At 37.4% G+C, this 18,917-nt stretch overlaps 2 protein-coding genes across 11 annotated transcripts in view; one reads left to right on the top strand and one right to left on the bottom strand.

Annotated features, from left to right (window-relative positions):
- RUFY3 (RUN and FYVE domain containing 3) overlaps positions 1-18,917 on the bottom strand; it is a 68,727-nt gene that overhangs the window by 17,981 nt on the left and 31,829 nt on the right. For all 10 annotated transcript variants that reach the window (XM_081057337.1, XM_081057339.1, XM_081057345.1 and 7 more), the window contains 7 exons: positions 9,069-9,242; positions 8,142-8,259; positions 7,738-7,839; positions 6,818-6,941; positions 5,575-5,636; positions 3,193-3,258; positions 1,541-1,610 (listed from right to left, as the gene is read on the bottom strand). In XM_081057337.1, coding sequence (XP_080913463.1) covers positions 1,541-1,610; positions 3,193-3,258; positions 5,575-5,636; positions 6,818-6,941; positions 7,738-7,839; positions 8,142-8,259; positions 9,069-9,242 — 716 coding nt within the window. The remainder of the gene's footprint in view (positions 1-1,540; positions 1,611-3,192; positions 3,259-5,574; positions 5,637-6,817; positions 6,942-7,737; positions 7,840-8,141; positions 8,260-9,068; positions 9,243-18,917) is intronic.
- Positions 16,283-18,581, top strand: LOC308501307 (centriole, cilia and spindle-associated protein-like). The gene has a single exon (XM_081057481.1). It carries the CDS (start codon positions 16,366-16,368, stop codon positions 16,999-17,001), a length of 636 nt encoding a protein of 211 aa, XP_080913607.1. The 5' UTR covers positions 16,283-16,365; the 3' UTR covers positions 17,002-18,581.

The raw sequence follows: 18,917 nt of genomic DNA, 5'->3' as shown, positions 1-18,917 counted from the left end.
AAAGGCAGGGCTCAATTAGCCTTAGCTGCTCTGTATAAAGCCTACACACAATGCTTACCTATTTCTAAAAGTTCAATGTTTCAAGAAAATAGGTCTTACTGGTAAAATAAATAAGTCAATGAATGAATAAATAGCATTAGTGAAATAAATCTAGGTCAGGAGGACAAGTCTTGTGACGAAGGGAATAAATTAACAATTATGTTTACTGAGTGCCTGCGATGTGTTAGGCACTGGTCTAGGCCATTATGTATTGAACATTTAATTTGCACAAAAATCTTACTGTTTTATCATCCCCATTTTACAGATAAGTAAACCAAGGAATAGAGGCTTAAATAATTGGCCCAGGATTAGAAAGCTAGCAAGAAAGCCAGAGCTAGGACATGAACTTAAGTAGTCTAGCTCTAGAGAACATGCTTAATTGCTATGTCACATTGCCTCAGTATAATAGCAGCAGAATCACAGAACGTATTCTGTGCAGAATATTTCAAAAGCCTGTGGGATCACAGAGGGTCATATCCACAAAGTTTTAATATAATTTAAGAATCTACATCCAAAAATGAAGCCCACAGAGCTGAGTAACAAGGAAGGAATTTTAAAGTTATAATAATGAAAATGTTTATTCTGAAGAAGAAATGATTAAATAGCATTGCCTGGCTAGTGCTTTAACGTGGTTTTATTTAAACCAAATTTATTCCACCATATGTAACAAAATAGTCACAAAGAGAAGATAAAATCTTTGCCACCTGGAAAACTTTATTTAATGTTTTTTATAGAAACATCTAATGCCATTGAAGAAAAAAAATATATGTATCTTAGCCTTTAATAGATTAGGAAAAATATATTAATCAGAAGTGAAACATGAAGTTCTTTTTCTCTTCTTATTTTAGGGACTTTTCTAAGAGTTTTCACATAAATATTCTTATCTAATCTTCAGAGTAATTGTGAGGCTGAAAGAGGAAGTATAAACACTCATTTGCCAGCAAGGGAACTGGGCCTTTGGAGGTCAAGTGACTTACTTGCTCAGCAGCACATGACACATAAGCTAGCATGTCATGTACGCAGTGATTACTAGTCTTCTGACCAGTGTGCTTTATCTTATCTACCCACCACCCCAAGGAGAACATAAGGCCCCTGAAGGTGGGGAGCTTCCCGATCTGGCACACATAAATCAATTCCTGGCACACACAAATCTTTGTCTAGCTCTAGCATATAAGTAGTACTTAAAATGTTTGTTGAATGAATAAGTGCTGAATATCATGCTACATGCTAAACATTAACTCTAGGCTAGCCCAGATAAAACATTCACACAAGAGAAAGCAAGATATTTGATCAGCATGGGTTCTAGGCTTTCATAATCCATCTGGATAAACCCTGAGATAAGACAGTAGGCCAATTTTCGTTAGAACAAGGAATTATACCTTATAGTAAGTATTACCTGAAAAGTCAAGTCCTGTATTTTCAAGCTGCCAGCGAAATTATTTTCCACTAATACCCATTACTAAATTCTTTAAGTCAATCAAAGAATTTCCAGAACACTTACTTCCTCAGTCAGTTTAGTGTTGGATTTTTCTAACGCATCCACTTTTGCCTGAAGGTTGTTTACAGTAGCACTATCAAGAGAAGAAAAAACATAATGGTCTCTTTTGAGAAACAGAACAATATCCGGTACTTTCTTTTTAAACACCCATCACACTAACCATTCACTACAATGTCCACAATTTTTGATAGACTTGCAAGCTCTAAGACAGTTTACAAGATGCTGTGTGTCTTAACTGTACATCATTGGCACTGAAGTATGTATTTAATAAGCATTTGTTGAATGAAATAAAAGAGCAAATATACAGTAAAGTTTAAGGTTTATCTATATAATAATAACAGGCTACATGAATTAAGGGCTTGCCATACACCAAGCACTCTTCTAAATGATTTTACTTGGCATTATTTCATTTACTCCTTTCAACAACCTATGCATTAAGGATCCTTATTTACAGATAAAGAAACTGAGAGGAGCACTTGAGATCTTTTACCCTGACCTATTTCGTCAGTTTGGCTCAAACAAACTCTTATAAACATTTTCAAAAAAAAAAAAAAGAATGAAACTGAGGCATTAAAAGAGTAAATAATAGTGTCATGTTTATGTTCCATTGTCAACGGTAACCATATCTTTGCTTGACTAATATCTCCATAGTTTACTGCAGTCATTATTAGTTCTTGGTCCCAAGAGAAAAAGTATTTAAATTGTTCTTGAATTTCCTAGTTGGAATTAAGACTACATTTTAAATTGATATTGGTATAATCACCTTATAGGTCTTATTTAAATTAAAATGATTATCTCCCATAAGAGAATTATAAACAAGATAATGGATATATTATTTCTTTTGAATTATTTGACAGTCTTTAGAACATCAATGTACTTGAGAATGTATTATTTCTTTTGAATTATTTGACAGTCTTTAGAACATCAATGTACTTGAGAATACCAATAAATTTTGGATCACTCTCCTCAGGAGAGGAGATTGTTTAATATTCTGGACAGTTCTACAAAATACTTGGTAAATTAATGGTAGTGATAGTGAGGAATGGGTAAATCAGTACTATCAATCCAATGTATAAATGAGAAATGCAAGGGACCAATGAGATATGATTAATCTAAAGGTACTAAAGCTGTAATGCTTTACCCAAGATTAGTCCTGAATATATGGCTGGATCTACTGAACCAAGAGGGCCACTAATTTCATCTGTGTACAGCAGATCCTTGAATAACGTCGTTTTGTTCAACACCATTTCATTATAATGTTTATGAGATGCCACAGGAACTTAACTCTAACTCTTGTTTACATCAGTGTATGCTAAAATTGGTTCATTATATGTCGTTTCACTTAAAGTCAAAGAACCTATTTAGGTCATTAAGTGAGGACTTACTGTATGTCACATATTTAAGAATTCTTAACTGAATGTATTTTTTTAATCACTAGAGGTATAATTACATACTAATCTTATACTGCTTTTCACTAAAGGTCACCAAAACAGTTAAATGCCATTTTACCATTGCTTAATTTGTTGCCTGGTAAGCAGGAATTCTACATAATTTGTTGAGTATTTCTGAATTTATCTTCATTGCTCATCAGTTTACCCTTCCATTCCCCTGCAACAAAACCCCCAGTAAAGTAATAATGTTTATTCATTCTTTACTTCAGATGTCTGTTGAGTTCTTCCACATAGTTCTTCTGGTCCAAAATTGCAGTAATCTGGCCATCTCTGGGGATGGGGGGTGAAGAGAGAAAAAGGAAATAAAATAAGTAACATTAGAAATATCAAGATTTCCCACCCCCTAATCTTTTCATAACATAGAAAAAAAATTGTGGCACAGATACAGTGAATCAGAAGACAGACCTGATGTATAACCCCCTTAACATATCAGCAAGAAATACTTGGAAGCTTAAAAATGAAAACAAAAACAAACCAAAAAAATTCATATTAAAAAAGTCCTTCTTATAGCTTACACACCTCATTAACTTAGGTTATAGGTATAACATTATAATCTATCAGAGGCATTTAAAGACTAAACATTTTCTTCTCACAATTGATAGATTTTGTAGTTATGCTAGTATTATTTATAATAACTATTTCCCATTTGTCATGGGTATTAAATTAAGTTTGTTCTAGTGTAATAATAGTTGTTCTCAAAGGCTATCTATTTGCCTTTGCATGTCCTTTGGGTTTCAGAGAGAATGGTGTAAGACTTCACAAAGATCAAGTGTTTATTGTACTCCAATGCTTAGTGCAGTGCTATTCACAATAGCCAAAATAAGGAAACAACCAACATAGCATTACTGTGCCATAAAAAAGAATTAATTCCTACCATTTGCAAAAACATGAATGGACCTAGAGGATATTATGCTGAGTGAAATAAATCAGACTGAGAAAGACAATGTGATCTCACTTATATGTGGAATCTAAAGAACAGAATAAACGAATAAACAAAACAGAAAGACTCATCGATACAGAGAACAAAATGATGGTTGCTAGATGGGAGCAGGGTTGGGGGGATGGGTGAGAAAGGGGAACGGATTGCGAAGTACAAATTGGTAGTTGCAAAATAGTCACCGGGAAAAAAAAAATAAAAAAATAAAAAATAAATAGTCACTGGGATGTGAAATACAGCATGGAGAATATAGTCAGTAATGTTGTAAAAACTGTATGTGTCAGATGGGAACTATTGAAGGGATCACTTCATACATTATGTAAGTGCCTAACCACCTAGCCACTGCACTGTACACCTGAAACTACTGTATTTTGCCGTGTATAACGTGCACCCATGTTTTTGGCCCAAACTTTCAGGGAAATGGAATTAATACTACCCATGTATAGTGCGCATCCTTGTTTTTCCCCTTACAAATTTGGGCAAAAAAGTGCCCATTATGCATGGCAAAACACTGTAACATAAAATAATATTGAAGTCAACTATAACTTAAAAAAATATATATATAAATATATATATATACGTATACCGGAGGTGCCAAAAAATGTACACATTTTAAGAGATGTTATCTATGTATTACTTTCTGAAGTTGAACTAGGATAGCAATGTGTAGTATGACGTTCGCTCAAAAGATGGCGCTAATCAAACGAATGCTAGTGTCATTCATTGTATTACAATTTTAATACAGTTTTTTCTTTTCTTAAAATGTGTATACATTTTTTTGGCACCCTCTGTATATATAGTCATGGGATGTAAAGTACAACATAGGGAATATAGTCTGGTATTGTAATAGCTATGTACAATGTCAGAGGGGCACTAGACTTGTTGGGGTTATCACTTTGTGAGGGGTATAAATATCTAATCATTATGCTGTTTTTCACACCTGACACTTAAAAAAAAATCAAGTGTTTATTATTTCATGAGAAAAAGTGTGGAAAAGGGAAGTTCAGTTCTAGAACCATCTACGAAGACAAAAGTTAAACAGACTTTTCAATTGAAGACAAATCAAGGCCACAACACAGCTACTTAAAGAACAAGCAATATAATCTTAGCTCAATGTCCAAGATTAAAAACTTCAGAATAATTATGCTTTCAGCTGCTAAATTTATAAAGGGTATAAGGTGTGTTTTTGACGTCTAATTTCTAAGTACTATATAAGTACTTTAAAAACTTTTGATTTTGAAATAATTTTAAATTTGGGAGTTCTAAAAGTAGTAGTGCAGAGTTCCATATACTCCCCTTAATATCAACATTGTACGTAACGCCATGATGCAAATTCCCTCAAAACGAGAATGAAATCGTTCTCATCAAGAAGACCATGTTTTCAAACAGTACTTGAAGAGATGGAGCATTGGGTCCCTGTTATAAAAATTTTAATTTTGTTTGCCCCCGAACCACATGAGCAGGAACTCACTTTAACTAAAACCCCCTTTAGGCTTTAGCTGGCACAACAGTCAGACAGTTTTGATAAGACTCTATTACAGCGATATTATCAAAAATTATTTCAGCAAGTCTGTTAAAAAGCAGTGCTGTTGTAAACTTTAAACACTGTCAAGAAAAATCAAAGGAAAACTAATTTTCTTTGTACATACCCTTCACTACCTTTACTGCTGTTCCCATCCTTCAGATACATTGAAAAGTCTATAACTCCAACCTACAGAGAGAATTTTCAGAATTTATTGTAAAATTAGATACTTTTTCCAAGGCATAACGTGACGTCTCTTTCTAGGCACTCAAAATAGTTAATATAGTCATGACAATCATTAGAAATTTTTGATGAAATTTTAATGTTTTAATTTTATTATCACCAAGAATTGACAAGGATTGTGAGTAAATAATCAAGATTAAATCAATAGGACTAGAAGACTAGGTAAGATTAAGAAAATCAACAGAATACTTAGTATAAATTTAAGGTTTAAAGTTTCTCTTGTGATTATATTAAGTATTCTGCTACTAAACCCCTATTCACTTTTGGAAATAACTTCTTAAAAATTATAATTACAAAAACAACGCACATGCCCATATAGAAGTTTCAGAAACTACAGGTAAACAGAAGGAATTAGTACAGAACACCTAGCATCGCAACCACTCGAAGATGACCACTTGACACTTTGCTATCTATTCTTCTAAACTTTCTTTGATGCATGTCAAAATTTTTCAAGATTGCTGGTTTATCACTCAGCTTATTTCTTTTTTATAAAATCTACATCCAAATATCGTATTTCCTTTTCTATGTTTTCAGACTAAAACGTAACAGAAATTCATCATAGTATTTCATACAGAATGGGTGAGAAATAGTTACAGTGAAAGCAGCAGCTTGACTAAGCAATAAAAAAAAAGAAGTGCCAGGTCCTGTTCTAAGTGCATTATATGTACTAACTCCTTTATTCCTCACAATAACCCTATGAAATAGATACAGATAGTCTTTCTTATTCTCCTATTACAGGAAGCTGAAGCATCAAGAAACTAAGTAACTAAAAAATACATTCAGCTAGAAACTAAAGAAGCCACAATGACCTAAACAGTTGTGTTTTAGAGACCTCACTCATAACTACCATAATATTACTGGCTTTTAGTATTCAGCCTGTGTATTTATTTTAGCCTGTGTAAAATATTTTTAACAGGGATCACAGTCAAGATAAGAATTTGAAAAACACTTATAATGCTTAAATGACTCATAAACTATTTTTTTATATTCACATCAAAATTAAAGAAAATTCTATTTATCATTCACAGAATTTCCCCTAATTTGATTGGTATAATGATACCAATCCAACTTCTGAGATAATAGAACTCAAGAGTAATACACTTGGCAACTGAATATCTTTCTCATACCTGAGAGTCCAAATCTTCGCCTTTCATACAGAAATTGGCATCAATGACATTCAGACCCACCAAAAGACCAGAGATTATGGCTCCTTCTTCTTCCATCATGAGGGCATTTGGTTCATAGAATTCACTGTAAGAGAAATCCATGGGATGAGCTATTGTAATAAACCCCAAGAATCAATGATGTAATCACGACAAGGAGAAAAACACTTGCCTCATGGTTGAACAGTCATCTATGATATTAGAGAAAAAGTAAAAAGAAAAAAAAAATGGCTTGGATACTTTATTTAGATGATAGGCACATGAAAAGACCCTAGATAATAAACAGTCCAGCTGAAAGAAAAATGATCAGAATGGTATTTTCACTGCAGTGAGTATTCATGCTTTTCCTACATATTTGTATTTGTGAACAGTTCTTCATTTTAATGTAGATCAATTTACCCATTTTTTTTCCTTTATAGGCAGAACTTTTTGTATCCTATTTAAGAAATTTTTGTCTAAATTATGTTTTCTTCTAACTTTTATTGTTTTCCCTTTCCCATTTGTACATATATGATCCATCTGGAAAAAAATTTTGTGTGTTATATTTGAACTTAATGTTACATGTCAACTTCCTGTCTTAATGAATCTAGGCATATGCTAAGGTGTCAAAAGCCTTTCCTGTTTTCTAGAGGAGCTAAGTTTTGAACTGCCCTGTAAAGGACTAGATATGTGCCACAGTGATAGACTAGACACATGTAATATAAAAACACCTGTTCTTGAGTGTGTGTGTGTGAGTTGTGAGAGAAGGTTTCAGTTGCACTATGTGACATTATTATGAATAAACTGTTTCTGATCTACAAAAATGGTTAATTTATATGAGTTGACCTCATATGATGTAGAACAGAGCAAGTAAAGAACAAAGTTCAACAAGAAAATGTTCGTACCTGAGAAGTTCTTTCTTATTGATCAAAGCTTTCATATATTCTGAAAGTTTCTTTTGCATTAATGCCAATCGAAGCCAGGCTCTTCCTCTGCCGACTGGTGTCCTACAAAAAACACAAGAAACAAAACAACTAATAGTAGCAGAGGGACAGATGCACTTCCTCTTGCTGATAATTCCCCAGCAGAATCTGCACACTGATTAATAATTATACTTCATGAGCATATTTCTCTTAATACTATGTATGCATCACCAGTCCTCTCATAACAGTGCTTATTCGTAACAGTACGCGTTTTGTATTGCTTTGAAATCAATTATTATGGTCGTCATTGTCTTAGTCTCCTTTCTTCAGGGAGATAGTTAATAATAATGTTTCTCCTGACAAACAGAATTCAACTTTAAACTTACTTAAGTCCTGGAAGATCTTTAACACTTGCTGTTATCTCTGCAGCTTCTGGAACAAGTTTTTCCACCAGTTCTAGAGGCCCCCAGAAGGATTTATTTTGTCCAAGAAAAGTTTTCTTAGCTAAGAAGATAAAAACAAAGCAGTATTTTCATATCTGTACAACATGAACATACGCCCCCCCCCCGGTTCCCAGAAAAAACAAACAAATAAAAAAACCCACCCCTATCTATTCAATGCTCTTTTCAGGGAACTAATCCTAGATTATTAGACATTTCTAAAACTATTCACGCTTTCACAATACATAACATTTTATGAAAATTAAAAATCCCCTACTTCCCAAGACTCAGTCCTTCCTCCTTCGTGAAGAAGTTATGGACTAGCCCAGTAAGATAACAAAACATTCTAACAATATAGTACTTAAAGCTGTGTGGTATTAGTGAAGGAAACAGTCCAATGGAAGAGAATATGTAATCCAGAAACAGGATATCAAATACTAGAGGAGGGAGAAGGAAAAGAAGCAAAGGAGAGCAAGACCAAGTCCGGCACTCAAAAGTTATGGGTAAGTGGGAAAAGCACGGAAGCAGGAGTCAGGAGATCTGAGTTCTAGCACTAACTCTGCCCCAATTCACTGTGTGATCATGGGCAAGTCACGCCCCATTTCAAGCTTATTTCCAACCTGTCAAACAGAACTGCCATATTGGACTAGATACTTGTAATGGCCCTTCCAGCTCTAGCATTTAATGATCTGTGTTTAAGCCCTGTAAGTCCTTTAAGTCAACCACAACCCTGCATCCATATAGATTACATTCCAATGGACTAACATTCATTCTAGCCTCTTATTCTTTGGCTTTGCAAAGAATGTTTCTCTCCTTGAGCATGTATTGTTAGGAAACAGCTGAGCACACATCTGCAGTGAGTCAATGGCCTACCTTTCAAGCCATGTTTCAGGCAGTGCTCCATCACCACGAAGAACTGCTGGAGAGGCGCGTAGTCAGAGTCTAGAGTTCTCCCCAGGTTCAGAGCGGATTCAATTAAGCCCTTGATACTCAGCTTGGCCATGTTCATCAGGTTCATGCGTTCGTTAGCCATGAGATAGTTAGGATCTGCAGCCAAAGGGGAAGAGGATGATGCCTGGTTAATGGAAATAGTGCATTTTAAAACTCAATATAATTTCGCTGTGTTGACATTTGTATTGATGATGCAAACTGCTGGTATGTTGGCAAGAATCAAGGCAGTGGCACCAAACCATACCAGTACTTGTAATCTTCTCCGCCATGTACTTGTTGTCAGGAAAAAAAGATGTCAGTTTCCCTTAGGAATATCCTTGATGAAACAGTAAAAATTATGTATTTTATCAAATTTTAAGCTTTGAGTACAGTCTTTTAATATTTTTACCACCGCCTGTGCCACCACTCTAATTGGGATGCCCATAATAGCTCGCTATTGCACAACCTTCACACTAGTCTGCTCCCACCCTCGCCCTGTCCCCCTCATCCTCTTACACACTTTGTGAAGTGCTCTAAAAAATAAATCCAATGTTGAAAAACAGGATAAAGTACTTAAACTTTGTTCCAAATATACTATTTGCGTTATTAGTATTAGTATTTATAGTAATTAACATTATTATTATTTAAACTAAGCACTATGAATTAAAAATAATTAACATTATTCGTATAATGCAGTATTAAAACTTAATCAAGTCTCCAATTTGTTTTTCAACTCCCCACTTTTTTAAGGCTTAGCATAGAGTGTGTGGCTCTCATCAACCAGACAGAGAAACTATTTGAGGAAAGGGACTAAGTACCATATTTTATCTGACAGAATTCAGAACAATCTAGACACCCACTACCCTTCATTTACTGGTGTGTACCCTGTGTCAGGTACTGTGGGCTGCTTCTTACAATTATAATCTCAATCTTACAACAGGTTATGAGACAGTTACCAATACGTACTGCCAATTTGCAAGGAATGAAGATGAGACTGAGAGAGTAAAGTAGCCGGCCCCTGGGCCTAGCCAGTGATAGATGACAGAGCCAGAATCTAGATCCTGTATCTCCAACTCCAAACCCTGTGCTCATGAGCACTATAATCCACTTATAGGTGAATCAATGATTCCAAATAATGTTTATCCTTCCCTCCTGCTGACCAATCTTTTACATGATTATCTTATTTAATTCTTGTGACTCTATCATTTAAGTATTGTCCCTTCTCTTTGGGCAGTAAAGCAGGCCCATAACAGTAAGTGGTCCAAGGCCAAACAGTTCATAAGTGGCAGAATTTGGACCTGGATCTGACAAGAAAGTTAATGTCTTTCCACTATATGAACATCTTCCCAAACATCAAATAGGTCAAATTTCTATAAAAACTGAAAAAGCACTGGAGACCTATGAAATACTTTACCTCTTCTTAGGAATACTAAAAAATACTAATAAAACTATGTTCCATAATACAAACAAGCCATAACACAAACCAGGTATTATTTTATTCAAATTGCCCCAAATGATTTTCTTCATACAGTGTTTTCATTTATATCTGCTTTTGCATTTAAATGAGAATTAAATACTCAAATTCTAAGCTAACCTTCTCCATTAAGTTTAAGGACTTGTAGATTTACAGTTTCAAGTATACAAATCTTTGTTTATGTAGTATTCACTGAGGTAATATTTTCAGAGAATACTTTACTATGAAAGTCAATATTGCTCTATATCACCATTAATATTTTCTTGCATACCAGCCAATGTGGTAGCATGGGTAGTTTAGACCCATGCCTCAAATGTGGCTCTCTTTGTTCAGGGTAGGTCAACCTGTTAAAACTAGAATAAACTCACAGGGGACAGAGAACTACAAAAAACACAACAAAACTAAAAACCACCAAACACCAAAAACTACCCCCTGAAAACCGCTGTGAAGAACAAGTTCATCGGATACTCATTTCCAACTTTGTTACTAGCATTTATGGTAGTTTCTGACCTCCCATAATCACTGGGAGAAAGGAGCAGGGCAGCGGTGTGTGGGTATGCATGAATGTTTGCGGACAGCTATTGGAGTCGCCATTTAATGCCTCCCAACAGATGGCAAGAAAATGTGGCTGAAGTTGGATACCTGGCTGCCTTAAGGAACCATTCCCTCTGCCTCAAGCCTGATTAATTCAGGGAGCTACAATAATAACAAAATTAAACAGTGCTGCTAGTCAAACCATGTAATCTGATTTCAACCTAGTGAGAACCAGTAGTGTTGGGAGAGCTGGATTTGTAGTATGTACTAAATAAGACCACACTTTAAGACATTTTTCTAAAAGTGGTAATGGATTTTTATCAGCTCTTCTATGTCGCCTCTCATCTTGGTCTTGTAATCAGTAGTAGAAATGCTCAAGACTTCTGGTTGGGGTCTGGGGTGCATCAACTACAGAAAGATGGAATCGGTGCCTAGGGAAATTGAATTACTAATACCTTGGACTCCATTAGTATTGTGCTATAACCTATTTGAACTAACCTGTATCAAACACATTCTTTAGAAACTATTACTCTAAACCTTGGCACTAGTGACATTTCAGGCCAGATCATTTTTTGTGGGGAGCTGTTTTGTGACTTAGGTTTAGCAGGAACCCAGGCCTTTACCCACTAAGTGGCCTTTACCCACTAAGATGTCAGGAGCACCCTCCAATAATGACAACGAAAAATGTTTCCAGATCTCGCCAATTGTCCCCTGGGAGACAAAATCGACCTCCCTCCCCATTGAGAACTACTACTCTAAACAATTTTTTAAAAAATTAGTTTCCGGTGTACAAGACAATGTAATAGTCAGACATTTACACCCCTCACAAAGTGATAACCCCTTTCCCCCAATCTACTACCCCTCAGACATGGTATACAGCTGTTACAATTCCACTGACTCTATTCCCTATGCTGTACTCCACATCCTGTGTAAACAAATTTTTAAAAGTCAAACAAAAATCAAGGCAGTTTGACAATTAGACAAAAAAGCTCAAAAGAATTTACTGTTCATTATTAACTGCTTAATTTAAGCATAAGTTAAAAATGATTATTTAATGCTAACATTTTTGTGTTGAATGATATACAAGAGCATCACAAATAATTCTACTTACATTTTCTGGTTAGTACTAAATCAAACTACTGAAAATAACTAGTACTGCAAATGATTAGTACTAGACAATTATATCTTTTTTTTTTATTTTGTAATACTGGCTACTAATTATGAATACTAAAATCATTAACTTAATTTGTCACAGGATAAGAAATTCTGTATTCAATCAATTTGTATTCAACCTGTATTCAAGTATAAAATGACTTTGTGGAACTAATACATGCTGTTAAAAAGGGCTGCAATGACCACATGAGAGCACAGAGGGATCTGAGGGACTGGTAAAGCTCTGTGTTTTGGTGTGGTTACCAGTTACGTAAAATTGTTCAGTGTGTGAAAATTCATTGAGCTTAAACTTGTGTGATCTTTTCTGTGTATTTTATACTTTTAACTATAAAAGTTAAATAAAATTTTGTTATATAGTATAGGCCAGAAAATGATTTTTAAAACTGCAGGGGTTTAACAATATTGTTGAGTCATATTTCTTAAAAAAATCATATTTCTCTAAAAATCATTAAAATTAAAATTTGTCACAATGCTAATATTAACCACTATTATTCCCAAACTGAACTTTTCGTCATTCATTCTTTTTCTTTTTTTCCCCAATTAATACGAAACATCTACTAGGTGTTAAATACTGTATTTAATGTTGGGAATCCAGACACAAAAGACCTAGTCCCTAACATCAAAGTGCTTGCAATTTATCAAACTTGGGTTATACAGAAGTCTGGAAAACAAAACAGGTCAGCTTTCAGAGAACACTTGGAATTTCAGGATATTTATCATCTTTGACAAAGATTAGTTTTATTCCAGGATAAATAAATTGAAATGTTTTTGTATTAAATCAAATTTAATATCCATTCTATGGAATTGAATGTAAATTCAATATACGTTTTTAAGGCTAAGACAGTAGACATGATATTAATGTAGGATATCAGGCAGGCTGCTCGTCCAATAAAATCTCCTCTGCCATTGATGTACTTCTTTGGAAAAGTTTGAGAAGCCCTGAAAATATATAGCAACAAGAATGCTAACAAAAGTATAAACACGAGACTACTTACGGGAATATACATAGAAGAAAGCTACCCGACCTTGCGCCCAATTATTTCCTTTAAATTTAAGGGGCAGGTATGTGTATATAAGAGCTCTCAGAGGATAAGGGTGTTTTTTTTTTTAACTTATAAAACATGTTATTCACTTGTAGCATTTTAAGGAAATTAAGAAATATCCATTAACATGGCTATTACTTAACATTGTACTGAGGGTGGCAGACCAATACAATTAGAGAAGATAAAGAAATTGTATATATATAAACTGTAAAGAGTAGATCAACTATTACTGTTCTCACACAGGCTGATTTTACACCTAGAAAGTCAGACAAAATAAACTGAAATCTGTACAAAAATATAATAATTCATAGAGGTAGCAGAGTACAAAATTAATATGAGTATACAGAAATCACTATATTTCGGTAACAGAGCATGAGACTTTTGAGTTTAATTTTAAAGGACAAAAAAAATTAGTCAGGCAAAGAAGGAGTAAGAGTAGAATTGTAAAGGGAGTAGGATGGAAGTCAGAGCTATGGTAAAATGCACAGAGGTATGAAATAACACGGCACACTAAGAAAATAAAAACAAAAAGTGCCAGAAGTTTATGATACACGTGAGTAAGGGTGGGAGATGAGATAAGGGAAATAGATAAGGGACAGATTGCTAAGGACATAGTTTAAGGATTTTGCCTTAACATCAGTCAAGACTTAATATGAAGTGTGATGTCACAGATTTGAATTTTAGAGAAGTATTCTAATAGCCTTATGGAAGATGGATTGGAAGGGTGCAAGATCAAAGCCTAGGAGCAAGAAATGGTCTACTGCAATAATTGAGGAGAGAAATAATAAGGGATGGAACCAGAGCATTAGGTGCTCTGTGGAGACGAGGGAGTTAGCTTTGAGGGAGGACCCCGGGTTAGAATGTCAGGATTTCAGGACTTGATGACCACAACTTGGATGTGAGGGAAGGAGAAAGAATGGAGAAGAACTTCTGCATTCACCATGGTGGGTAAGATAGCAGGGGCAGTGGACTAAAGAAACAATTTTCGGGGAAACACGGTAGAGTGAAAACCAACAAGTGAAAAACGACTTGACGTGGGGGCTGAGCTGCGCCCTCCACAACTAGATTGAAAACAATGACCTGACTTGGAGCTGATGGGTCCTGGAAAAACACACTGTTCCGCAATATTTCCCAATAAAACTTAAAAAAAAAAAGGTTCAGAGAGCTTCTGGGTTGGTGAACACATCGAGCTGCTGGGAGAGTGATGCTCCCTGAGGGCATAGTGCCCCTTCCCATATACTTTGCCATCTGGCTGTAACTGAGTTGTACTCTTTTGTAATACACTGATAATCTAGTAAGTAAACTCTCTTCCTGAGTTCTGTGACCTAGACTAGCAAATTATGCAACCTGAGGAGGGGGTCATAGAAATCTCTGATTTCTATAGCTGGTGGGTGAGAAGCACAGGCGAAAACGTGGACTTGCAAAGGGCATCTGAAGTGAGGGGTGAATTGTAGGATTGAGCCCTTACCCTGTGGAGTGTGCATTAACCCAGCTAGACAGTGTCAGAATTGAACAGGTGTTGAAGAATTGGTTGGTGAGGGAAAACTGCCACACATTTAGTGTCAGAAGTATTGTGAGTAATAGAGGAAAACACAGTGCTTTTCTTTTAGGTATCCACTTCTATAATCTTTATAAGATGTCCATTTATAATCCAAGTTTGTCCAAGAGTTCCCTATGAAATCACACTGATTTCCTCTTCATTGGGCTTTCATATCATAATATCAATTTTAGTTTTGGAAAGTTTCCCAAACTTCTTCAGGTATCTTCACCTGAAGAATTCTACACCACAGAAGAATACCTGTAAGGTGTCTGGGAACACTTAGAACTTAGGACAATAGTCAGTCTTCTTTGTTTTGATACAACATAAGACATTTAGATGGTAAGTACAAATGCAAGAGTTCCTTGTTTTGCTTAATTTACTCCATGGAAGAATGTAAATGATAGGGGGCAACACTGTGACCTAGAACTCTGATCTAGAAGAGTTAGATCTTTCTGTCTCTCTCATATTCCCTGAGTGATACTGGGGAAATTTTTCATTTCTTTATATATCTTACCTGTAAAATGTTGAGAGACAATTGTCCTTGGACCTCTTACACTATTATATGTGTTCACTGGATTGTATCAGCACTGCAAGACCCTGACTATTTTACCCAGGCCATTTCTCAAGGTTGTGTATGCAGCTGATAATCAAGAGATATGAGACTTTCCTACTGCTTCCTATAAAAGCGTGGATCCCCCAAACTCAGTGTTTCTCAGATGCAGTACAAACTGCCCACCAGATGAGGAGAATCTTGCCGCGCCATACAATGCCTCCCAGATGGGACTCTGGAGAAGAGGAATTGCACAAACGTGTGGGTGCTCAGGCTGCCTGCAGAGCCATGAGCGATAAGGTCCTTTGTTTGTGACCTAGGAGTCCTGTGTCTTTTGCCAGTATCCAAGAAACAGGAACGGGCTAATTTTTTAGCTTGCAAAAGCATGATAAATTTCAGCACACTGAAGAAATATATATAGCAACTCCAAATGTGAAGGCAGACTCCAAATGTGGAATTGCAGAACACATGGAAGAAAGTATTCCAAAAGACGGAAATGGGTGTGTAAAGTGAGGTGAAGGAAACAGGAATGGAACGGGGAGTTGTTCCCAGGGAGAACTGGAAAACACGGGGGGGTTAGAGGCAGACGACAGAGGTCTCTAAAACTAGACTTGCATGTTCATGAAATAGGCAAGGGGAACCGCCCTAGGTTTTGAGCAGGGAATTAACAGTATGATGAAAACTTTGTACGGGGACGATTAGCCTGAGAGGATTGTGCAAACCTGGGGGAAGAGGGTCAGCATGTCCCGCCGAGAAACACTGTACCTTAGGGAGACAGAGGAGTCGAGGATAACCCGGGCAGACGGGGCGGCGCCGGGCGGGGCGGGGCGGGCCTCTGTGTCGTGGGCGCGGGTGCGCAGGCGGCGGGATGGAGAGCGGCCCGGCCCGGGCGGCGGGATGGAGAGCGGCCCGGCCCGGGCGGCGGGATGGAGAGCGAGTACAGCACGCGCTACCGGGCGCCGCGCTGGGACGAGTACGCGCCGAGCTACCGCGCGCGGCTGCTGTACCGCCGGGGCCGCCGGCTGCTGGAGCAGGCGCACGCGGCCTGGCTCCGGGACGACTGGCCGCCGCCGCCCGCCGAGCGCGGGGCCCCGGAGGAGCCGGCCGGCGACGCGGGGGCCACGGCTCTGCCAGCAGCGCCAGTGAAAGAGGTCACAGAAAACCCTGAGCCACAGGTTAGAACAAAGGGGACCGCCCGCCCGCCCAGCTGCGCACCCCGACAGCAGCAAGGGGTCTTGTGGGCGAGGGGAGCTGGGAAAGCGGACAGAAATCCAAGGCAGGCAAAAGAGAAGCACCCCTTCGCTCTGTATGGCTGGGGAGAAAAGCACACGGACACTGGGAGCCGAAGGACTCACAACGTCTGCGCGTCCGCCCCCGTGTGTGCGATTCACGAGTCAGCATTACGCGCCAAGACCAGGAGACAGATGGAAAAGAGGCAGCTGGCTGCTCAGAGGCAGCGGGCTCACTCAGCAGATGTGGAAAAACGCAGGAGGACCAAGCCTTCGTCCTGGGAGAAGCCGTGGATGACGGAGTACAGGAGGTGCTACTCGGCTCGAGCCTAGAGGAAGAAGTAGCTGCGTGGACAGCCTCCTTTAAGAAGTGGAAACGCAAGAGCTAACAAACAAAAATGAAAAGAAACTTGGACGCAGGTCTAAGAAACCAACTGGCTATGCAAGGTTTTTCTTACGGAATTTGCAAAAGATTGTTCTATTTGGATGAATCCTGTTCACCTTCCTCAGCAGTAAGGTGGCTGACAGTTGAAGCCATAGACACTTGGTTATTTATGAAGATAATTCCCTAAATCTTTGATATTCTTACAATGGTTTTGTTTTAAAACATCTTAGTTAATCCTTCAAGATAGCAACACCAAATGCCTTTAAATAGCTATAGATGCTTCACGCTCAGTATTGTTTTCGTAAATTCAGGCAGATCCTATTGGACCCAGAGCTTTTCAGATCCCTGAGCTGCTCAGATCATTCCACAACTTGAGGCACAGACTCATTTCCTTCCGTAGAGTTTTGTGAAACAACGTCAAGTCCCAATGAGTTTCTGTACCGACACCGAGTCCATGTACCGTGAAAGCAGAGCTTGGGTAGTTTCCGAAAAATTCAACTTATTTGTATTTCAGTTCAGCACGACTTCATGTATACTTCACATTTGAGAATTAGCTGGACTGGGCGAGGGTCATCTTTTCTCTTTAAATTATTAGCTAGTAAACTGTTACTATTTAACAGATGTTTTAATAGTTCAGATGTTCCTATAGGAGTGCCCCGCCCAGTGTGTCTGCAGGGTCCTGAAGCTTCTTTGGAGTCAGATTCACTTTTTTCTTGTGAGATTTTTTTAGGACCCATAATGAGGAATCTGTCCCTTGCTGCAGGCTCACATCCGCTGTGGCCTTTCCTAGTAAGCTGGCAGTGACATCTAGAACTTATCTGAAATTTCATTTAATAAAACTGAGATTCTCTTGCTCATGAGGGATGAGGGACAAAACTTAGGATGCCCATTAGAGATGCTGTGTTCACTTTTCCTCTTCAAGACTCAGGGGTAACAAAGCCTCGGTGATGCACAGTAAGACATTTGGCTGAAATACCTTAGTCCTAGACTCCCAGCTGGTAGATCTCACTTAGAAGGCAAGGTGTACACCTCAGTATGTAAATGACATGCTCCTTCTCTTTGGTACATTTGCTTTGGGGACAGGACAATGTGTTCTGAGGAACACTGGTCCCATCCAGTGGAGACAGGAATCGACAAGAAGCACGAGTGCTGAATTCTTCACAGGAGAGAAGAGGGGCACTTGGCCGACTTAGCACCTCAGATGTGGAAAATGTCATGTTTGATAGCAGGTCGAGCATGCCTTGGCATTTTTACTCTGGGTTTTTGAAGTATAATGGTCACTTTTTAGAACACAAATATTTTATTCCACATAGTGTCCTCTTACAACTGTGTCAAGCTTTCAAAACTCATATTGAAGAATCGTAACTTTTAAAAAAAAGCCCTTTTAAGTATTTTGCATCATTTTGAGGTGAGCTGTTTTTCAAAAAGAGCTCTCCTCCTCACTGACGTGTGTATTTAACAAGTTCTATTTGTTGTCTAAAACAACTGTGGTAGTGACTGATGACTCTTGCTGTTGTTATTAAAGTCCTTAAGCATTACAAGTACCTTTCACATTGAAAAGTTTGAAACTGCTTGAGAATCCAGTGATACTTAAAATATAGAATAAAATAATTGCTATACAAGACTCTTTAAAATTTTGGATTTAAGCTCTTAATTAGAACAATTTGCCACGAAAAAAAAATAACTCAGGGTTTTTGCCCTATGAGACTGGAAATAGAAACGAAAACACTGAGTAACTACTATAGAGCTAAGGAGTAAAAATCAGCTTGGTTTGGGATACAGTAAAGGATATTTACATGGAAACATTGTCAGCATAATTTTCATCGCATAGTTGTAAATAAAATTAGTTTGGTGTTGGATAATC

Source organism: Rhinolophus hipposideros, assembly GCF_964194185.1.
Source record: "Rhinolophus hipposideros genome assembly, chromosome: 1".
In the NCBI taxonomy this organism is placed as follows: Eukaryota; Metazoa; Chordata; class Mammalia; order Chiroptera; family Rhinolophidae; genus Rhinolophus; species Rhinolophus hipposideros.
This window is presented reverse-complemented; position numbering and strand designations above follow the sequence as displayed.